This window comes from Echinops telfairi, unplaced genomic scaffold (genome assembly GCF_000313985.2).
Source record: "Echinops telfairi isolate 266 unplaced genomic scaffold, ASM31398v2 ScPeMD7_21;HRSCAF=78, whole genome shotgun sequence".
NCBI classification, from domain to species: Eukaryota; Metazoa; Chordata; class Mammalia; order Afrosoricida; family Tenrecidae; genus Echinops; species Echinops telfairi.
In genome coordinates, this window is record NW_022103918.1 from 16413169 (window position 1) to 16437755 (window position 24587).

Sequence of the window (24587 nt, forward strand, 5' to 3'; positions counted from 1 at the left end):
ATTGAATTAACATGGCATCACATTGAATTAACATGGCATCACATGGAGAAGCACCATGGTTTCCAGCTGGTGTCATCTTCTTTCTAGCTAACCTCATTGTCAGTCAATGTTCGGTCATAATTTATAAAGACCACACGGAACATGCAAGTCAAAAGACTGTCAATCCGTTCTATTTGAATGGATAGATAGGATGCTACACCTCTTCACTCTTAGCAACAGCTCTGCAATAGCTATCCTTGTACATACTTTTATTGTTTTAACACATTTGTATACTCACCTTTGAGTAAATCCAAAAAAATACCCAGGTACCCGGTGTGTCCAGGTTATAAACAGTTTCTTTTTCAACACAGTGTCACGTTTATTTTTCTTTTTGCTGTTGAATGTTAAAAAAGTTGACAATTTTAAATGCTTATTGAAATTTTTGTTGTTGTTAAAATGCTTCATATTCTTCGCCTATTGCTCCACTGAAATATTCTTTTTCTGGTTACTTTCAAGACTTTTTGGAATAGTCAGCATCTCAACTATCTGTCTTTTACAATGCTTGAAATATTTTTGACAGTAGTCATTGGCCTTTAAGTTGGGAATAAATATTCCATGTCATTAAATAGCTTTCCAAATATATATATAGATGATCTTATAGTTTTTCTCCTTTTGAGTGAAAATTAGATTAACAGAATTACTGATAGTGGATAAGCCATGTATTTAGTATTACATCAAGCATTGTGCTTACATAGACTTGTGTTCTACTCACTAAAATGTGATAAGCATTTTAATCCAATTTTAATGTCTGACATGGACCTTTTCAGTAGTAAATCATATTGCTGTGTTCCCTCTAATTTCCAAGATCTTGAGTTAGAAACCTAATTTTTATGTTATTGTTCTTTTAATGACTGCTTATAGAAGTCCTTTTATAAATTCAGAAGTCTATGACGTTTTCTCCCCAGATAATTTTCCAAGTGATATCAAAGCATAATATGTACAGTGAATAGATATATGCACATATAATATGCTATCAACAAATAGAAAATCCCAAGTCCCTCATAATTGCAGCCATGACCCATACTTTTAACCCCGGCCCTTAGAGACAGCCACCAAAATCCGCTGGTAGGCATGCTAGTTATTCGAGTTGGGGTGATCAGAGCAGGACAAGCTGCTGAATTGTCTCATTGCATTTCCTTCTGTTTATTGTTCTCTAGAAAAGCCATACAACTTAACGTGGTTGCCACCCAACAGCTCTTAACTATGGCCAGTCAAATGGAAAAGCTAGAAGCCTTCATCCATATGTCTACTGCTTTCTCAAATTGTAACCTGAAGCACATTGATGAAGTGGTCTATTCATGCCCTGTGGAGCCCAACCAAATCATTGACTCCTTGGAGTAAGTTGGGGACCCAAAGGGTGGGCATAGCGTGGATTCTCTGGAGACATGCATTAACGAAATGGTAAAGTGAGATATGCTTGAAATAGGATGGTTTGAAAACATGCTAGCATGAGCTACCCTGCCCCTCTATTTCCTTCATCCTCAAATGGAAGCTACTGGTATGCTGTCAAAACATGGGGAAGAGGGGACTAGAAAATTCCTATTAAAAGTATTCAATAACTTCGGATTGTTTAAAGTATTTGGATACTAGATACAACCATGGTTTCCTATTTACTGATAAGCTCATCATTGCTAGTAAAGACAGGCAATACCGTCTAGCAGTTAAGAACATGGTTTGGGGATCAGATAGAATTTAACTTATGGCTCTACTACTTGTAGACATGACCTTGACAAAACTGCTTGGCCTATCTGAGCCTCTGTTTCTTCATCTATAAAATTGGGGTGATAACCGTGACCATTTTATAGTTGTGATGATGAATGGAGCTATCTAAAGCGTTCATTGCAGGGTCAAAAAGAAGAACACTGCCACCAGGGCCATTCTGAGTCAGAGTGCCCATTAGGACTCAGAATAGGAGTCAACTATGACTCATGATGACCCAATAGGACAGAATGGAAAGGACCCTTTGCATCTCTAAGGCTATACATTTTGGGGGAGCTGTAACCCTCATCTTTTTCTCACAAAACCATTGGTGGATCTAAACTGCTGAAACTCGGTTCCTAATTGCAAGGAAAAGGCATATTTATTAGACGATAGTCCAACGGTCATTAACAAAGAACAACTAACTATACGGAAGGTGTCCGTCTCTTGACTGATACATCTAGCATATTCTTGCCAACAAAAACAGGAGCCACTTTGTCCTAATGATATGGCCCTCATCTTAGACAAAGCTCCCGTTCTCTCTGTTGCTTCACTCTTCTCAATTTTATCATGTTTACCATGGTTGTGTGTGTGTGTTGTTTATAACTCTGATCATATACCAAGTATTACAGCACAGAAAATTAATTGCTTCACAGTGAACGTATCAGGTCGTAATACTCCATGTCCGTTGAAAATAAACTGTCTAAAACAAGTCTTGGGCTTATCAAGAGTTGGTTCCCTCCACAACCATCGCTGTGGAGATTGTTTAGAGGAGGCTGGGGTCACATGGTCCTGGAGAAGCCTTTCAGCTTGGGTCAATGGTACCTTTCTCTTCTCTGAGATCTCGAGGCTCTTTTGCACTTGACAGATAGGAGGGTAAAGAAAGATGGAGGCTGAAGGCATGCCTGACCTCTGCCTTGTGATAGTAGACCTTGACCTTGTGATAGTAGACCTTGACCTTGTGGTAGTAGACCTGGACCTTGTGGTAGTAGACCTTGACCTTGTGGTAGTAGACCTGGACCTTGTGGTAGTAGACCTTGACCTTGTGGTAGTAGACCTGGACCTTGTGATAGTAGACCTGGACCTTGTGATAGTAGACCTGGACCTTGTGGTAGTAGACCTTGACCTTGTGGTAGTAGACCTGGACCTTGTGATAGTAGACTTAGGGCTGGTGTGTACTTATATTCATCCCATTTTCCTTTGAGGAGTCAGAGGAGATCACACCTGGTCTCCATGCTTGTTCCTCTGTGCCTTTAAATGTTATTTCATTCAGCAACTTTTATTTGAAATGGAGGACGTCCTTATTCCAAAAATCAATGCTGCCTGATCATTTTCCCTCCCCTCCCCTTCTGTTGTCTTCCAATTCCTAAGTCCTTTCATTAGAATTAAAAGCTCCCAATACTTGTACCTATTAAAAAATCACACTTCTGCAGCTATCGAGCCAGCAGAAGACACAGCTCATCTGAGATGTGAAACAAGGTGTTGACTGTGGTGTGTGTCCTGAGGTCAGAGTACAGGAAGCAGGGAAATGAGGGCAGCCGGCAGCCAACAGTAGTGACTCCCCACCCCCATCCCCCTGTCGTAGCCCATTGGGAAAGGTGAAATTAGGGCAGGTGTAGCTCTGCCTTTCTGCTAAAGAATGCATTGTAACACGGACAGACTGAGCCCTGGTGGGGTAGTGGTTAGGCACTGGACTGCGATATGCAAGTTCGGTCATTCTAAACCACCAGCAGCTCTGCAGGAGAAAGACTGGGCTTTCGACCCCAGTAAATATGACCATCTTGGGAACCCGCAGTGGGTGGCCGTGCATCACTATTGACTCAATAGCAGTCAGGTTGGTTATTGGGGGCATTCCGAGAAAGGCAAAAAAACCAAGTCTAGCATTGACGTGGTTGTTTTCAGTGTTTTGCAGCCTGCAACATGACATCTAGTGCCCCGCAACAAAAGAAAGCTAATTCTGTGAAGTTTAGGATTTACGCTTTGCAGGTGCGTTAGAGCAGTCAGAAATGACAGATTGCATTGGGCAAGTCTAATGCCCAGGACCAATGGAAATGGTTCAAGAGCAAAGATGTTACTTTAAGGACTGAGGCGCACCTGACCCTCACCAAGGCGTTGACAATTGCTCCCATATGAGTGTCCAAGCTGGACAATGAACTAGAAAGATCGGGGAAGAATTGATGCCTTTGAATTAAGGTGTTGGCAAAGAACATGGAACCTATCATCAACTGAGGGAAGAACAAGCCAACCTGTGTTAGAGGCAGTGCAGCCAGAAGTCTCATGAGAAGTGAGGGTGGGGAGTTTCCGTCTCATGTATGTTGGGCACGTTATCAGGAGAGACTAGTCTCTGGAAAATGATATTATGCTTGGTGAAGTAGAGGGTCAATGAAAGGGCGGGAGACCCTTAACAAGATTGATTGACAAGGGGGCTGCAACCATGGGCTTCCACGTAAGGATTGTTAAGATGGCTGGGACTGAGCAGGTGCTTGTTTGTTTATTATTCAGTTGTACATAGGGTTACAGCGAATCAGAACTTACTCATCAGCACATAGCTACATTTTGTAACTCTGAATGAAGTTGCAAATCGTCCTGTAGTTATTATCCTCATGAAAACTTAGAGTTGAGGATAGCAATCATCATTGTCATTGTTCACAAGGCAAAACAAGGACCAAGAAGATAATCGAATAGAGGACAGGTGGAGCCCAGCGTCATAGAGGTAGATCATCCACTGACCACTGCAGCTTCCTTTGCATTTCATCCTTAGAAATACATGAAACCACTTTCCTTTCCACTGACATGGACCTCAGGAACACCAATAAGTGCTAGCCATGTACCATACAGTACAAAAGCATTGGTAGGTGCTGATGTTTTCTTAGAACTTGTTTTCTTTACTACCTAACTAAACTTAGTCTGATGTCTTCCAGGTCTAGTTTTTGTCACATGGATATTTTGTGTATGAAAGAAATAGTCTGACAATTATCACCCCACTGTTGGTCCACACATGAGAGGAGTTAGTGGGAATATTATGTTAAGGATGGTGAGGTTCTGCATTGCCCCGCACTCTCTTCCCATCATCCCCAATTAAGGTGGATATAAAATTGTGATAGCTTCTATTTGCCCAGTATTTACGAGCTGTTTTTAATGCGAGGAACCCATCAACCTTTCTTAGTTCTATGGAAACCAAAAAGACATTTGACCATCTAGCATATGTTCAATACCAGCAGAGGCAGCTTAAGGAAAGCAACGTTCGAGTTCTGCTCTCCGCATCAAAGGGAAGTACCGGAGTCAGGAGCTGTGTTTCTAAGTCTTGAAATGAAGCAAATCTTAAAGGTCAGCCATTTTTCATGGGATCAAAAGCAACAGACGCTAGAATGTTTTTTAGCCTGTTTTATTATATTTTAAGATAAAAATGATCGTTTACACATAGTCAATCGACATAATCGTGGCAGAAGTAGCTTCACATGTAGGTGACCTGTAATATAATACTGTGAAGGCCAGCACTTTTAAGTTGCTATTAATTTCACATCAAAAGGATAAAGAGGAAAGAATCTTGAGAAGCTCTCCTTTTCCAAATTGCTAATATAGTCCAACTTGCTATGCATAAAATGTAAACATGGAGCAAGTTTATGTATTTTACATTCCAGTGGACCACTAAATATGATAGCCATTTGCTTTAAATCTTTACACTGATTATTTCAGAATTCTGGGCTTATGACAGCTGTAGATCCCTAAAAATTTTTTTTGGATAGTTCTTATAACCGCTATGTAAAAAAGATGTACTGTATCCAGCCAAAAACTTTTTCAGCATCTATAGAAGTAACTTACATTTAAAAGCCTCTTATGATCTTATATTGTCTAGGAGGATTTCTAAATGTTGAACCAACCTTGCATTCCTATAATAAATGTCAGCTATGGTGCATTATTTCTTAATGTGATCATGAATTTTACTTGCAACTATTTTGTCTGGTGCACTTCCCTCAATATTCATATGGCACTGGCCTGCAGTTTTCTGTTTTTATACTGCATTTATTTAAATGTAAACTTTGTTGTTTAATTTCAGCATAAAAAATTTAGAAGGTTTTTGGTTCTCTTTAATGCTTTAGAATCATTTATGAGGAGAGTGGGAGGCACAAGCAGTTTGTGATAGATCAACTGCTAACCTAAATTTTGGCAGTTCAAACCCACCCTGCCACTCCATGGGAGAGTCTTGGTAAACTGCTTCTGTAAAGATTTCAGCCAAGAAAATCCTGTAGATGAGGCCATCATATTCTTTGCTGATACCATAACTCAAATGCACCCATTCTTTAGTGCTTCTCATCCATTATCCAGCTTTCCCAGGCACGAGATGCCGGTTAAGACAGGTTTCCATCAGGCAAACTTTAGTCCTCAAAGTGACGGATTTGCTTTTCGACACTTGAAGAGCTCTTTGGCAGCAGATTTGACTAATGCAATATGTCTCTAATTTCTTTCCCCCCCGTTTTTTGGTCTCTTTATTGCTTCACTGCTGCTTCCTCAGGTAATGAGGGTTCAAGTAAAATGAAATTTTTCATATCATCTGGCTTCTCGCATCATTTGCTCAAGATACCAGTGGAATAAGTATGGTGAAAGGATACAAACCTGACACACATTTTCTGACATTAATCCACGTAGTATTCCCTTGTTCTGTTTAAGCAACTGCCTCTTAGTCTATGTATAGGTTCCACATGAGCGCAATGAAATGTGCTGAAATTCCCAATTTTTTCACTTTGATCAAAAGTGTTTTATGATCTGCAGAGTCAAGTGCCTTTGTGTAGTCAATAAAACACAGATAAACATCTTTCTGGTATTCCTTACTTTCAGCCAAGATGGTTCTTGGCTGAAATGATTTCTTACAACAAGTCTTATTCTGAATCCAGTTTGAATTTCCGGAAGGGCCTGTTGAGTTTTTAATTATCTTCAGCAGAAGTGTGCTTGTATGGGTTATGACATTAATAATTTCTGCATTCTGTTGGGTCACCTTTCTTTGGATGGGGTACAAATATGGATCTCCCCCATTCAGTTGGCCAGTTAGTTGTCCTCCGTATTTCTTGGCATAGTTCAGTACTTGCTTCTGGGCATTGCATTCATTTGTTAAAATATCTCCAACGGTATTCAGGCAATCTGAAGCCTTGCTTTTGGTCTATGTCTTCAGTACAGGTTGGGTTTCTTCCTTCAATACCATGAGTTTTTGAGCATGTGCTGCCCCAGCTGCTCTGAGGGGGAAAGTTGAGGCTGCCTACTTTGTACACCTTTTCAGTCTTGGAACCGCTCCAAGTTGGAATGCACTTGACGGCAGTCGGTTTGGTGTTTGAGTAGGTCTTCAAAGCTCCGGGGAGGAGAAGCTGCCACACTTCTCCTGCCAAGGTCTCTTCTCGGCAGAGATTGCCCCGAGAGGAGTCCGGTTGTTCCCACCCACGAGAGACGGTCAGGGCCACATCTTCTGCGGTCAGTAATCCCTTGTCCTGAGGCGGCGGCAGAGATGGCTGAGTTTCCGTTGGCCGGTGCTCCCTGGTGGACCACATCAGAACGTGTAGTCAGGTGATGTGTGGCATCTCTAGTCCTGCCCTGCACAGAGCTCTTTGTGACGGCACTCACTCCTCGTCGCGTCTCACCAGTAGTCCAAAGAACTCAGCCCCGCTTGGTGGTCCACGTGGAGATGGGAGACGAGCGAGCAGGAGAGAGAGCAGGATTGAGCCGCTAGAATATGCTATAAACAGAATTGTATGATGCTGCTGAAGATGCTCTGTCCTATAAAATAGGAATACACGTCTAAAGTGCATCTGTTATAAAAATACCACTAGCATACTAGGGCAACGTAATTTTAAATGTTAACTCAAAAGTTTAACCAGAGCCAGGTAAGAGAAATATTAACAATTTAATTCATGATAATTTTGTTGTCACTTAGAGAAGTATAGCTAGACTTTGAGATGATTCGAATGGTCCTAACGTTTTTTTTTAAAAACAAAACAAAACGATTAGGCTGTGGTCTTACAGGTCTCCTTGTAAGTACAGGCACAGAATCTTTGTGGTGGTAACGGGGCTTCAGAGTAGTATGACCACTCCACTGGACAGACTACTGGTCGCTATTGGAGCACTTCAGAATTTAGTGGATGTCTCTGGAAATGATAACCAAGTTATAAACATAGACTCTAAACAGACCTTCAAAATACATTTCATCGACTTGCTCGCATTGATGGTAAGCCAGCCAAATGTAGTTGCTTTTATTTGTTGATGCATTGGATGGAATTTTTAACTTAAAATTAGAAGAGTTCAAGATAGTCACATTAGGTCTTAGCCGAACAATGCTGAATGAGCCGTGCTGCCCTCTGAAGCCTCGGGGAGGAAAGAGCTCCTGAGCTCCATGGGGGCAAGTCCCTGTGACCTACATCCAATCCTCGTCATACTGGCACACCACTGACACTTAAAACACATTCAGTGAGTTTGCTTGTGACCCTGTTGCATAAGAAATAAAGATAAATATTATCCTTAAAAGATTGTATACCTGCTGAATGAATCTGTTTGTCTGTGCCTTGTCTGTCTATCATCTAGCTAGGTGTCTGTGGGAAGAGGTAGCATTTGATGGGTAAAACTGGATTTAGCAATGGTAACCAAGGAGTTCATTATGAACGATTTAGGCAAGTACATCTTTATCCTTGGTATCCTGTGACTGCACCCAATTCCAGAGCTCAAGCTACAAGATGGAAATGTGATTGCCTGTGTCTCAGTTTCTTTTTGGTCTAACATGTGTTGTTACAATTATTTTCTCTCTGATTTCCTTCAGGTGGTTAGATGACTCTATAATTGAAGATATCACACCCAAGCTGATTGGAGATCGGCCCAATACTTATATCTACACGAAGGCCTTAGCAGAGATCCTGGTGAAACAAGCCAGTGGGAACCTAAATAGGGCTATCATCAGGCCTTCCATTGTGGGAGCAACTTGGCAGGAGCCTTTCCCAGTAAGCTCCCTTACAGACTTTGCTCCCAAACCAAGGTCCTTTGAGTGCAAGTGACTCTTTGGTGCCCCCAACTTTTGTCGTTGTTGTTGTCTTTCTTAGGACTATAGCTGAATACAACAATTAAACTCATTGTCAGAGAAAATTTCATGTTTGGTTCAGAATTTATCCTGCATGAGTCTCATCTGGGAATTATACTGACTCACCTCGAGATGGGGTGGATACTTCAAATTAGCTTTTTGATGAACTCTAGTCTCAAGAGTCCCATGAGAGAAGTGTGTGTGTGTGTGTGTGCTTTGTTTTTTCAGTGTAACTTAAAGATGTCAGAATGTCCATGGTGGCCATATTTGTGAGGCACATTGCGCCTGCCAGGGTGAAAAAAAATCTCTTAGCTGAGAAGTAACACTTTTTGGTATCTTTAAACTGTTAGATATGATTGAAAGTACTTGGTCCCTGATGATAAAGGGGAAAATGTTGGCAAAACTTTAATTCTTCTATGAATCAATGCAGCAGAAAGTCAGTCAGTGCTTTGTCATGGATCCTTGTTTAGGGTTCTTAAAGAAAAGGAGGAAAAGGATGGATTTGAGTGTTCTAATGGCTGGGCTCTCAGTGTTCTTTGTTGAAATGTATTAAGGTTACACTGAGGATGTTGTAAAGGCATTTAAATGTTTTTCACATGCGTAATCCTTAAAGCTCTGCTCTTGTTTTGTAGGGTTGGGTTGATAACCTCAACGGGCCTTCTGGGATTATTATTTCGGTATGTATAACAATGGGGCAGTAGTTCCTGGGCATGTAGTGAGGAACAAAATACATGGTGCCGGTGTGACCTCATTGATACAAAACAGAAACACCTTATCTTAATTTTTGGACAGAAAATAAAGGCAAGATGAAATAACTTCAATACTTGTGGATTTCCTTATCCAAAAAACAGAAGTACTGTGATAGCCTCAATTACTATTTAGGAGTTTTGTTTTTGGACAATTTGGGGGCAGCATGTGAATGTTTTCTCATTTATTTACCACAAGATGAGGATTCTTCCTTCTTATCGCGACATACAGTTGAGTGAGGTCAATAGGTCAAATATTTTTTTTTATTTAAATCATTTTATTGGGGCGGTTCAAAAATTATTAAACTCACCATTTTAAGATGTATGCATGCACAAATGTGCTTGACCCAATGGATGGATGTTTGGATTGTGAAAAGAGTTGTACGAGCCCCCAATAAAATGCTTTTTAAAAAAGATGTATAAATGTATTTATGTTTGTGTGGATGGGTAGATATTTAGATATTTAACATCAATAAGTACTTCTTAACTAGAGAAAATATTAAGCGTAGTAAATTTTTCAAACACAAAAATTAACTAAATTTTTTTAAAAAACCACACTTTTTCAACAACAGTTTTCTCAGAGAGGGGGAGCCCGTTTCTTCTTCGGTTAGCTATGTTTTGCGTGGGTCTCCCTGCAGGGAGGGACTTCACAGCTGACAGGGAATCGTGGGTCTCAAACCATAATTCAGTCTTTATGAAAATGAACAGCAATTCAATGGCCTAAATGAGTTTAATCCTATTAGGCATCTGGTGTCTCAAACCCTGCGGTGTTGTTCTCAGAACTCGGTCCATCATGGATTAATAAACAAATATAAAACAGTCGATGATGAAAAAAAAAAAAAAAAGTCGATGACAACGTGTCGAGGGTCATGTCAACGAATGCCCTTCCAATTTGCTAGCAGAATTTTAAGGCTTTATTGGAGTAAAAATTTGGTGATTTGGAATATAATTATTTTAACATGATCCCAGAGTGAGTTTAATACATTGTGTATAAAACCACATGCATCCATTTTCTAAAAATGTCCCAACTGGTTCTTACTTTCAAAGGAAGGGGAATTACAAGAAACCAGAATGTGGGAGCATAAGAAAATGTTGATCACTGCTAATCAATGTTGGAACTAGGAAGGGTACCAATAATATATGTTCTTCATAAAGTCAATAAATTATTACCATGACTAAGTCTCAAACCATGCATCTGTATCAAACTGGTGATTTATGGGGTGAACTAAGTTACTGAAGAAAAAGTCAGTACACCAAAAACCACACCAGACTCACTGCCATCCAATGATTGCTGACTCGTAGTGAAAAAGTAAGCATGGTCCCTTTTTCCCCAAGTAATAAAGTTTTTGTTAAATAGTTGAATTTTATTTTGTTTTTCCCTAATAAATATTTCTTAAACTTTCAGGTCTATTATTGCTTCTAAGTTAATGAAAACTAGCAGAAAAGAAAATTATTTCAGAAATAGTAAACTCATTTTAAAGAAAAATTTGGAAAACCTTAAGTCATTTGTTGTTGTAAATATATGTAACATAGCCTCCACTACCCTGAAACCAAAAGAACTAGATGGTGCCCACCTACCACCACCAACTACTCTGATTGGAATCATAATAGAAGTTCCTGGGGAAAGTGAGATAAAAATGTAGGGGAAAAAACATCAAAATCATCAACAAACAAACAAATAGTCTAATAGTTTGATAGAGACTGATGAAACCCCGAGACTCTGGTCCTTACACCCCCTTCAAACAAGGAACTGAACCCACTCCCAGAGACCACTTTTCAACCAAACGACAGACGGGGAACAGTGACACCCACAAGGAATGTGGTCCTCAGGAGAATAAGCCAGATGAGGCCAAAAGGGCAGCCTTTCCCTAAAAACAAAGTTCCTAGGGCAGGGTAGGACCGAAAAGAAGGATGAATGTAAAGGGCACGTGGGGAGGAAGTGGGAAGCATGCTCTTACATTGAGAGGTTTGCAATGAACATCATGAAAAAAAAATGTATATAAATCGCTGAAGGGGCAACCAATTTTTTTTTCTGTAAGTTTTCACCCAAACCACAATCACATGTGTATATATATATGTATACATATATATGTATATGACACATTAGTTAACCTAACATTTTACATGTATATTCAATGGAACCAATTACATTCATTCATGCAACCATCACCAGTCATTTCCATCATAAGCAGATACTCAGTGTTCCCTAAATGACCCCCCCATTCCTTGCCTTCCCTTCCCCAAGCTACCACAGGTCGATTTTTGTCTCTCTACATGTCTGTTATAGAGAGCTCATGTAAGTGGGATCAAACAAGAGTTGTATTTTGTGATTGATGCACCTCACTCCACACAATGTTTTCATGACACACCTTTGTTGTAGCATGCGCCAGGACTTCGTTTCTCTGGAGAATATTCATTTTTAAAATATTTTAAAAATGCACCTATCCTTGGTGCATGTTAATCAACTAACTATATGAACCTTGCATAAAGGTGTACCCTGGCCTTCCCTAGAGGAGCCTGAGAAAAATGAATGGTGCGTGGAAATGTTGGCACGCAAGATGAACCTGGCAGGGGAGGCTGGACAGACTGAGAGCGTGCAAATTTGTCCCAATGACCTAATAAGCAGTGAATCGATATTAATGTCTATTAATTGTATCGGTATGATCATTTTTAGATGTACATTAGCCCCAGATGTAATTGAAGACCAGGTGTCATAGATAATATGCTCTTTTTTTCTACGCAGATTGGGAAAGGCTTAATTCGGTTCTTAAAAGGTACCCCCCTGGCTATAGCAGACATCATTCCCGTCGATACCGTTATCAATCTGACGTTGGCCGCAGGATGGTACACTGCAGTCCACAGGTGGGTGGCTTAGACTTCCTTCCTAGGATTTGATGAAAACAAAGGAGAGTTTCAAGATACAGCATTTCTGTGTGTGTCATAGAATTCCAAGCATGAGAGGGTGGCTATTTCAGTACTGTACTTCATCAGCTGTACATCGAGTTGTTTTATGAATACTGCATATTGATCATAAAATAATATGCCTTTGAAATCATTTAACCATAAAATTCTTGAGGAACCTAAAAGCGCTTCAGTCTGTTCATCAATCTAAAATACTCCTTCCTTTTTCTCTGAAGGCAAAAGAAATGAAGGTGAAAAAAATTAGAATATTTTAATCAATAGCTCTGTTCCTGGTAAAGGTCAAAAGTTCAGGTCACTAGTGTGGGGACATTTCTAGTACAAGGGAAAGGCAGTTGCTCTGCACTTGGCTGTTGGTAAATGTGCACAGAATTCAATTTTCCTGCATGAAACCAGACATCCAAATGTTTTCCAATCTAATAGTGCTAACCGCACTTAGGAGTTGGCCCAATGAAAATCTCCAGATGATTTCTCTTCTACCTGTTACCTCCATTTTGCTCCAGAAATGTCATACTTATTTGACATGTCCTATATACACATAGTCTCCCTCATAGTCTTTCATTTTACTTATTAATCTAAAAGTTAGAAGCAATGCATAGATTATATTAGTTGTGCAAAATATTGGAACTACTTTGTCAAAACAGTATTTTCCCTTGTCATTCTTTCAGGAGTTTTCCATTTGTCATATTTATCTAAGATTTATTTCTCTTTCTAGACCTAAAAATACGTTAATCTATCACTGCACATCTGGTACCATCAATCCCTGTCAGTGGAGAGAAATGGGTAAGTGTCGATTACTGGGTAATGACATTGTGGCTGGTGTCTCTTCATAGAAGGGAACAAAATAGACAGAGTGTGCCATGGAACATAGTCCAGTGGAAGAGAAAGTTGAGAGACAAATGAATTGCAAACTGTATGTAAAATCATCAGCTAGAATATATGGTGATGCACCCATGAAAAGAACCAGTCCCAATAAAGGGTCTATTGCTATCGAGATTTTAAAAAATTAATAGTGATAAAATCAAATAACAGCAGCAATAAGACACTCCTTGCTGCAGGTCAATTGTTCTCACAACTCCACACTTCTCTGCCCCTTGCCATACGACTGAGAGTGCTGACTAACAAAAGTCAAATAGCAGTGCAGTTTTGTTACTGACTCAACAATACTCTGCTTTAATTTGTACAGTCGTCCATAAATGCACTCTTGAAAATATCTTGTTTTATTGAAGCAATTCATCTTACATATAATGGAAAATTAGTCCATCATGTATTCTTCATCAAATTTGGACTTGAATTTTTTTGTTTATGAAAAACTGAAACCATCATCTTTTCAGTGTTTAAAAAATCAAATGTCCAAAAACATTGAAAGCATATATCCAATTTATAATGTTCTACTATATCATTCTATTTATGAAGTTATTCTATTAGTATAAGTGAAATTAAATTATCTACTGCCATCAAAGTTCTTTATGCCATATATTGAGTTATTTAGGCTACAAAATATATATATGAGTCTAAAACATTTAGAAATAAAACCAAACCTTTTTCCTCTAACTCTATAACAGAATTATAATATTCATGATACAACCCATAAAATGGCATTAATAGAAATGATTAAATTATCTTAAGCTCTTAAATACAAAGATACTACATATAAATCCTATTCTTTGGGATTATAAATCGTTTTTTCCATCCTGAACATTCTTAGTATTACTTTGTCTCATTATAGCATGTTGAGGAAATAAGGCCTGGGAGCCATGACTCCTCTCCTCTGGCAACATGAAAAAGCAGGAGAATCCAACTGCATGCCAGCCCCAGACAGACGGACATGCCTCTACCCTCCACCCTCCACCCTCCTTTACCCTATTCTGACACCACCCATCCCTCTCACAGTACTCTACTTATCTGCTGGGTCCACTAACTCTGTGCAGTGGCTACATAAAATTCACGGACAATGCTCATGAGTATGGAGTTTATTTAGAGAAGCTGAACTGTTCTTTTGTCTATAATGCCTCTTCTCAGTACTTTTATCTACTGTACGGTACAAATTACCTACTGGATGGATCTATTCTAGGAATAAAATGTGGATGCAATTTAAACTTATAATAGGAACAGGGGATGGAATAAGCAGCTACATTGTTATGCAGGCGTCTGTGCTCAACATAGCCTTCTTTTCCCTGGGGCAGGTAACACTAGCTCTACACATCCCAATGGCAAGCCATGGCACTGAACTAGGAGCACTGCTTCTGGGCAGTTAATCGCTGTTGCTCTCCCAATGATTGGCTTCGACATAAGAGCTTTCAGGAACTCATGCCTCCTCTATTCCCCTCGAATGCACAGCGCCCAAGGCTCTGAACCAGGATCCTTTTTAGCACAAGATTCCTGGAAGCGATTAGTAATTAGCTTGGTTTGATATGGAAGTTGAAGCTCATTTGCGTTTTCTGTCAGAGATCTAGGTAGTGATCAAACATGTCCTATTAAGGCCCCGGTGTCATTGTTGTAATAGGCTGAGCATCCATGCCCTCAGGTAACAGCATCCTTGAGCTGAGTGCATGAACACCTCACCTCTCTTCATGTAGCGAAGCCACTATGGATGTTCTTCAAGAAAAAATTGGGGTCTGCGTGCAGATTGTACATATCTTTAATGAGATATGAATTTATAAATACTTTATAGGTGACTTATAGTTTCTTGACTGGTCTCTTTTTGAAAAGTATGGTTTCTGTTTGCTACTGACTGGTGTCTAGAAGCCACCACTCACCTGTCAGTTTGTCATAGTGCAGTGGTTCTTATGTTGCTGTAATGCTGGCAGCTATGTCTCTGGCATTTCAAATATCACAGGTTGTTGGGTTTTTTTGGTTTTGCTTTGTTTTCATTTTCAACAATTTTATTTCACTGCATACATATAATTCACATATCATATAGTTCCATCGTTTGATTACATCAAGAAGAGTTATACAATCATCACCACAATCAGTTTTAGAATATTTTCTTTATTTTTTTAATACTTTTATTGGGGGCTCTTACATCTATTATCACAACCCATACATTCCAGCTAACCTTTTGGCACTGCATCAGATGATCTCTCCTGCTACTCATCCCATTTTCAGTTGCTAGAGTTTAGAAGTGGACCACCTCTTCCTTCTTCACTTAGACTCTTCTTAGTCTTGACGCTCCCATGAAACCCTTTCAAGATTAGTGCCCTGCTTATATTTAACATGCTTGTCACATATCATATCACAGCAATAAGCAAACCACCACAGTACAACAAACTGACAGGTACATGGGGCTTTTTGACCTAATATATGATAAAACAAAACATGTATTAGGTCATATGAGTGTGGGGTTAAGGGTAAGAGGGAACCCCACAAAACATCACAGGTTTGGTAGGCGCAATTGTACAGCGATAATCAGTAGAGATTATAGTAAAGTCATAGAGAGCATGAGAGTTAAAGGATAGAGTCAAGTAATGGAGTCAGACGCAATTCATGGTAGCATATCTCACCTCAACCTGGCTTGATGGTCCTCATGGAGGGGGCTTAGCTGTCAGAGAAGAAGCCGCTGCTTCATCCTCCTTAGTCACCTTCTCCAGCCACCCTCTGGCCAGCCACCCTCTCGAGTACCAGGGAGCCTCGATATTTATTGCTAACCACGCATTATAGAGTTATACATCACATAAAGGGCTATACAATTCATTCTAGAACAAGTTTGATCATTCTGGTGTCTCATACAATAAAGTGGGCAATTACTATCCTGGGAGACATGCAAGTTCCCTGATAGTGGACAATAACCTGAGTCACCAGGAGGAGTATTAACATAGGCAATACAAGCAATAGGAGGGGGATGACCTAGGGGTGAATGTGCAATAGTAAGAGGAGGGAATAGGGGGCATGTGTGGCAAGATAGTAGCCTAAGCTTAGTCATCTTAGAGTGGTCTCAGGCTTGCCTATGGGCACTGCTTCGAGGGAACAATAACAGAAGGTAATGGGCTTTACTTAGGGTGAGTCAGACTAATAGTCTAGCCACTACAGATGGCCAATGTTAAGGAGAATAACCTCTGACCTACTTTCGCTGCCTAAAGAACAGTCACACTAACGCAGCTAAGTTTGGTACATATTTTGGGGAGACAACTTAAGAGAAATCCTTCTGTTCCCCACAATATGAGTACATGAGACCTTACTTACCTCTCAGGTCTGAGCCAAAGAAAAGACAGTACAGGCATACCTTGGTTTATTGGGCTTCTCATTACTGTGCTTCACAAATACTGTGTTTATTGCAATAGAAGTTTTGTAACAACCTTGGGGTGAGCTAATCTGTTGGCATTATTTTTTCCATAGCATAGATTTGCTTTGGATTTCTGCAAGCCAATTTGATCATTCTCACAATATTCAGGCTTTTTCATAATGCTTCATAGACTATACAGTATCAATGTAGCTTTTCTATGCTCTGGAAAACAAAGCAGTCCCATGACTCCCCCAATTGTGATAACGCTGTATTGCCACAGTCTAGAATGGATTCCGCAATATCTCTGAGCTATGGTTGTAATTTATGATCAAGAAGTTGGACTTGGGAGTCAGAAAGATCTGGGTCCAAATCATAGCTCACCTGTTGATTCATTTGTTTACTCCTGTATTTATTGAGCAGACACTATTCTTGGTGATGGAACTATCACACTAAATAAGCACAAATTTGCCTACATGAAGGTTACATAGTAAATAGGTCCCGCCATTTACTAGGATCTACTACATACTAAGTTTATGATTTTGAAAATCACTTAATCTCTCCCCTTGCATCAATTTTCTAACCTGCCAAATAGGAATAATGATCATTCTACTTCAGAGAACTTTTGGAGGACTGAAGGGGATAAAATGCGTAGGATAGAGACTACAAAAGTAAACATTTTAGTACTTATTAGCATTCACTTAGGCAGCTTTCTCAAGAAGTCATTCCTAACACACCCCCAACTCACCCTTCACCTTGACACCTCAACAGGGGTAAGTGCTCGTTAAATCTTCCTGCAGATCTCACTGTACTGGCCTCTAGCAAAATACCCAGGCACTATATTGTCGTTGCTATTTGTCTTCATCCCCCACCAAATTTCCGATTCCTGAAGAACAGAAAATACCTGTATATATGTTCTACTCGAGTCCTTCGTACTAGTACGGGTGATTTCCAGTGCTTGCAAAGTATGAAGTCTAAATAAACATTTTTGGAGTTGCTAAAGGAAGAGTCGGGATAGATTCAGGAAATGGAAAGTAATTGCATGTGCTGAGACATTGCTTTATTCAATAAATACTTAGTGGACATTGACCATCTGCTACCATTGTCCAGAGTACTGTATATAAAACAAAAGCCAAACTATTGCCACAGAGTTCAAGCTGATTCATAGTGACCACATAGGAAAGAGTAGAATAGTCCTTTTGGGTTACTGAGACAGTAAAGCTTTATGGGAGCCGACAGCCTCAACTTTCTCCTTCAGACCTGATGAATTCCAACGGTTGACCTTGTCCTTCATAGCCCAACATGTAACACACTATCCCATTAGAGCCCCTTGATGTGGGCATGAAGGAAAGAGACAAAACTACTCTCACAGTGCTTAGGTCCTGGTAGGAGAAAATAAATAGCAATCAAGGGTGGTTACATGGGTAATGGAAAAGAAATGAGTCTAGAGAGGAGTCCTGTGGTGGCCTCTGTTCTATTCAGGCAAATGTTACAAAGCTGTTTTGCTAGTCAACAAAATGCCCAAAGGCACCCACCCCACACTGCCACGAAGCCTTCTGCCCAAAGTCGCATAGGCTTGCTCTGTGATTCAGCAAGCCTACTGCAACTCTCTCGCTCCTTGGGCTGGAAGCCTACTGTGTTGTTTCACACTTGTCTCCTGTTTCTACTCTGGCTGTTCCTCTACTGCTGCTTCTTGCCATCCTGTGTCATTGCCAGGGTTACTGCTTTCTCTCTTTCTTGGATCTAGGAGGCTCAAAGCACAGGAACCCAGAATCCAAAGGCCACATTTTACTCCTGACTTATCTTTCTGGTAGTAGTGAGCTCCAACTTGTCTGTATCTGGGATGACTTATTTTAAGCCTACCTTGATGGCAAAACTTTACAGTTCCCTCCTTAGGATTTCATATTCCTTATTTGCAAGATCCCACACTCACACAGTAACCAAACACCTCATTTGCATTATAAGCTAGCTAATCCCTTTGATGGGCCTCATTTCCATAGTCCCACCCAGTTATGTGGTGTGAGTTGCAAAAATGGCCATAGAAAAGTATCCCTGATGGCATATATGTCATTCATGTGCTTGACCCATTCATAAAACTAAAGGTACTATTGTGTCAATGACCGCTTACCCTGAATGAAAGTCTCATGATTCTATATCGCAAATCCTTTGTCTTTATTATTGTTTTGTTTTATTGAGAATGCATAGGTTTCTATGCTCCTAGACTTAAAGTTCTCCATTTTTTCCCTAGGGTTCACAATCATGGAAACCTTTAACAAAGTTCCATTAGAAAGACCTTTCAGAGTGCCAGCTATTGGAATGGCATCCAACAGGCTCACCAACAAGTACTGGGATGCAGTCGCCCATCGAGGCCCTGCCATGATCTTCGACGTCTACTTGCGCCTCACAGGAAGGAAGCCCATGTAAGAAGCTGGATCAAAGACTCTGATCGAGTCTCTCACACCCTGGACAGAGATGCAGACCCCAAAGTCTAATGTAGCCCTCTCTTCAGCTAGGGACCAAAGGGGATCATTGAACCTGACATAGAAAGAAAGCGCTGAGATAGCCAAAAGAGTAATGGGAGAGCCACAAGGATTCCTACTTAGAAAAAAAGCATCTTCCATAATAAAGGAAGTTACGTTTTTTTTAAAAAACTGGTTTGATTAACTCAGCTAGTGGAGCTCTTACCCACCCCCACCCACTCCCCACCTACCTCCTCCCGCCCCAAGCCGAGGATGGCTGTCACCATTGCGAGGACACACTTGAGACGAGGAGCTTGATAAGCACGATAGGATTTTTATTATTACAACAACGGAGAAGGATGCTCTTATTACCAGTTTTGCACAATGCAGACAGAGACTAAGGGAGGAAGTTAAAGTAGTGATGGACCAGAGGGGAGGAGCCAGGAAGCATTTGGCAAGAGAGCGGTGTTTCAAGGCGAGTCTTCTTAGCACTTTCACTGCCCCCTGGAGGCAAGGGAAGGAATGAGAGAAAACAGTGGATTGAAAAGTGTACTGATGATGCTCTGTCCTCTGAGCTGTGTGAGACAGACTCACCCTCTCTCGTCATTTGAGTGAAGTTATGCATGTCTGAGGAACCATTATTTAATTCCTGTGATCAAGAAACAGAAACATAAGTAGTATTGCCTTCTTTGCTACCCCCTTTATGACAGAGGATATCTTTCTTTTTTTCAATCATTTTATTGGGGCTCGTAGAGCTCTTATCACAATCCGTACATACAACCATTATGTAAAGCACCTTTGTACATATGTTGCCATCATCATTTTCAAAACCTTTTCTTTCTGCTTGAGTCCTTGGTATCCGCTCCTCATTTTTTTCCTCCCTCCCCCAAGAACCCTGATAATTTGTAAATTATTATTATTTCTCATGTCTTACACCGACCGCTGTCTCCCTTCACCCGCTTTTCTGTTGTCCATCCCCCTGGCTGGATGGGTGGAGTGTTATATGTCAATCATTGTGAGCACTTCACCCTTTCTACCCTCACCTTCCCCCTACTCTCCTGATATTTCTACTCTCATTATTGGTCCTGAGGGGTTTATCTGTCCTGGATTTCCTGTGTTGAGAGTTCTTATTTATACCTGTGTACATCCTCTGGTCTAGCCAGATTTGTAAGGTAGAATTGGGGTCATGATAATGGGGGGCGGGTGGCATTAAAGAACTAGAGGAAATTATATGTTTCATTGGTGCTATACTGCCCTGGCTGGCTCACCCCTTCCTTGTGACCCTTCTGTAAGGGGCTGTCCAATTGTCTATGGAGGGGCTTTGGGTTTTCACTCTCACCAACCCTTTGTCCACACCAACATGATACTTTGTTTTGGGTCTTCTGATGCCTGATACTTCTTCCCATGGACACTTCGTTGATCACAAAGGCTGGTGTGCTTCTTCCATGTGGGCTTTGTTGCTTCTCAGTCAGATGGCCACTTATTTATCTTCAAGCTTTTAAGACCCCAGACACTATATTTTTTGATAGCCAGGCACCATAATCTTTATTCACCATATTTGCTTATGCACCCATTTTGTCTACAGCAATCATGTTGGGAAGGTAAGTAAGCATCACAGAATTCTGGGTTACTAGAATAAATTGTTCTTGTGTTAAGAAAGTACTTGAGTAGAGGCTTGTGTTAGGTTTTTCAGAAAAACAAAACCAGGACACTTCTGATTTTATAGATATAAATATAGACATAGAGATAGAAAAAATATAGATATATACAGCACAAAGGAATATAACAGCTAATTAGTCCACACAGCAGTACAGAGGGCTCAGTTCAACTCAATTCTGTGGAACAGTTAATATACTGAAAGTCCTTCATCTCACGAGGGCTGCTAGGTCCAAGGTCAAGGAAGTAGACAACTGAATCTTCCATAAGGCAATGCAGGCAGTCCAGTCACCAGCAGCAAATAGCAGGATGGGTCACCAACAGTCATCCAGATGACAGGGTCTGACAGTTCCAAGCTCAAGCGATGTATACACCAGCACCGTGGTGAAGCAGGTCTCGAGGGACCCTCAAGCTCTAGCAACACAATTCCATGGGTTGGGTGTCCCAGAGGTAATGTAGCTCACAAGTGGAGGCAGAACACTAGCTAACGCAGCCACATGCTGGGCCGATCACCAGAGAGCAAGAGAGAGAGAGAGGTGGGGCTTGCTGAGCAACTTATCTCTTTGCCCTCCAATCAAACTGTGAACTTATTAATCCCACGTGTTCCTATTGGCCAGGTGGGCACAATAAACCTACCTATCACAAGGCCACTGTCTGTCTGCTACCTTAATACTTAACATATAAATATATGTACATAGATCTATTTCCCTTTCATTGTGTAGAGGATATCTTTCATAGGCTGTTCAATTTCTGCCATCTTATTACTAAAACTTAGGCAATGGTATTTTATCCAAAGTTTTAGAACTCTTATTTACAGCTCATAAAAGTAGTTGCTAGTTTTTTCTTCAGCAGTGAGAGGAGAGGACATTGGCTAGAAGGAAAATATATGGAGATTAGTATATAAAGTGGAAAGAGAAGAAAAGCCAACATCATAAGAAGTTAGCCCTTTAAAATACATCAGAGTTTGAAGAAGAATAGAGAAAAAAGTGTCATGAGCAGAAAAGAACAATTAGCAGGATGGAGTACAAAAAAAAATGTGGGTGTGTTTTGCTTTAGAGTGATTAAATTTTAAATGGTTGGTTTATTTTGTGATAGGACTTTTTGTAATAATCTTTATGGCAGAAAAATCTAAAATTCTTTTTGACCATTTCTCTCCCTGGGGGTGTGTGTCTGTGTGTGTGTGTAAAATCTTCTATGCACTTATATCCAAATATGTGTGGATAGTTTTGCTTTGAAGTATGTATGTAAAATTATACATATTCTTAACTTTTCACCAAAAATGTTTCATAAATATTTTTATTTTTTAGTATTTTCCATAACCTCATTACAGACAATGTGATGAATCATCTGTAAACATGCATATTTTTATAATGTGCCACTATATCTACATAGGAGGCTGCAGGATGCATTGTTGAAGGGTATGTGGATGGAGTGAGTACTGATGGGTTGCCAAAATGAATAAATCTGTCAACATTGTATGAGGCTACAAAGATATTTTCTTTAACCCTCAGTAATACTTGGCAGAAAAACAAACAAACAAACAAACAAACAAACAAATCTTTTAAGTTGCCAAAGTAATGTAGAGTGATATCTCTTGGCAATTTTGATTCCCATTCTCCTGATTTCTGGAGAGATTGTACTTCCATTTGTTTCTAGGACATTCGAGTTTTCTCCTCTGTGAGTTTCCTCTTTCTTGCCTGTTTTTTTCTATTGGGTTGTTCTTACCAATTTATGGGAATGCATGTGTGCGTGAACATACAGTTCACATATTTTTCTACTAGTCTGTTTCTTATTTTTAAGCTTTATTATGATGCTTTTTGTAATACCAGAGAAGACATGTATTCTTTTATAATAATTTTATAATATTATATATATATAATTTATATATATAAGTAAATTGTATATATAAATTTACCACTCTACAAAATTATCCATGTTATAATGAGAGAAATACTTCATAAGTTATTCGGTATATGAGTGTCAGGCTTCCCCAAAGACCGAAGACCAAATCTCTCCCCTTATTGGTCAGTTTGTTGTACTGTGGCATCTTGTGCATTACGGTGATGCTGGAAGCTATAGCTCTGGAATTTTAAATACAAGTAGGGTTACCCACGGTAGAAAACTTTCATGGAAGCTTCCAGACTCAGACAGACTAGAAAGGAGGACCTGATGATTCACTTCTGGAAAAATTGACCAGTGGAAACTGTACGAATAGCAGATCAGTATCTGACATAGTGCTGGAAGATGAACCTCCCATGTGGGAAGACACTCAGAATAAGACTGGGAAAGCACTGCTTCCTCAAGGTGGAGTCAGCTTTGATGTGGATGGATTAAAGATTTGGGGAGCACCATTGGCTTATAAAGCACAATTGAAAATGAGAAATGAAAACAGATGTAGATATCAATTAATAATGAGAACATATGCAAATCATGAATCTAGGAAAATTGGAAGTCCTCAAAAATGAAATTCAATACATAAATATTGATATCCTAAGCATTAGTTCGTTAAAATGAACTGTTATTGGCCAATTTGAATCAGATGAATGTATGGCCTACTATGCTAGCAATGACAAGTTGAAGATGAATGGCTCAGTGGCTTATTTAACATGCAGCTATCTGGCCAACTGCCTGGAAGAGCTCCATATCCATGCCAATCCAAAGAAATGTGACCCAACAGAATGTGGAAATTATCAAATAACATCACCTGCAAGAAACACCATGCTGAAGATAATTTTTAAATTATGCTGAAGATAATTAAAAAATGGTGGCAGCAGTACAACCACTGAGATCTGCTAGAAATGCTAATGGGATTCAGAAGAGGACATGGCATGAGGGTCTCCTTGCTGGTGTCAGATAGATCTTAGTAAAAAGCAGAGGCTACAAGAAAGATGTTTACATATGTTTCGTTTATAATGAAAGGCATCCCACTGTGTAGCTCATAGGAAATTATGGGTAATATTGGAAGGAATGGAAATTCCAGAACACTGAATTATACTCATGCAGAGCCTGTATGTAAGCCAAGAGACAGTTGTTGGAACAGAACAAAGATACTGTGTGGCTCACAATCAGGAAAGATTTTTGTTAGGGTTGGATCCTTTCACCACATTTATTCCTTCTGTGCGCTAAGCAAATAATACCCGAAGCCAGTCTGTCTGAGAAGAATATGGTATAAGAATTGGAGAAAGATTTGTTACCAGCCTGTGGTATGTAGATGACACCTCCTTACCTGCTGAAAACAAAGAGGACTTGAAGTCCATACTGATGAAGATGAACTATTTCATTCTTCAGGATGGATGGCCTCTCAACATAAAGAAAACAAGAAGCTTCACAATGGGACCAATAAATAATACTCCATGACAAACCGAAATGTTGACCTTGTCAACAATTTCATTTTACTTGGATCCATAATCACACCCATGGAAAGAACAGTCAAGAGATCGAGCACTGGACAAATCTAATGCAAAAAAATTTCTTTCAAGGGTTCAACATGAAAATTGCACTTTATAGCCGGCCACAATCAGCTTTCTTCACCACATTTCCTTGTGCGCCCATTGTCTTCAGCGATCGTGCCAGGAAGGTGAGCATCTCAGACTGCTGAATTGTTAGAACAAAGTGTTCTTGTGTTGAGGGAGTACTTGAGTAGGGGCCCACTGTCCATCTGTTTCCTTAATGTTAACCTATAAATGTATGTACAGAGATCTATTCCCCCTGTCATATATAAATATATTTACATCTGTATATGCCTATATTTAGATCTCTATAAATGCCCTTTGCCTCCTAGTTCTTTCCTCTATTTCTTT

The 24587-nt window shown here is 39.9% G+C and overlaps 1 protein-coding gene across 1 annotated transcript in view; it reads left to right on the forward strand.

Moving 5' to 3' along the window:
• Window positions 1-24587, forward strand: part of FAR2 (fatty acyl-CoA reductase 2) — a 49176-nt gene that overhangs the window by 8956 nt on the left and 15633 nt on the right. The window contains exons 3-8 of the mRNA XM_004700195.2: window positions 1197-1376; window positions 8534-8711; window positions 9421-9465; window positions 12278-12396; window positions 13169-13236; window positions 18921-19092. Of these exons, the coding sequence (XP_004700252.1) occupies window positions 1197-1376; window positions 8534-8711; window positions 9421-9465; window positions 12278-12396; window positions 13169-13236; window positions 18921-19092 (762 nt within the window). The remainder of the gene's footprint in view (window positions 1-1196; window positions 1377-8533; window positions 8712-9420; window positions 9466-12277; window positions 12397-13168; window positions 13237-18920; window positions 19093-24587) is intronic.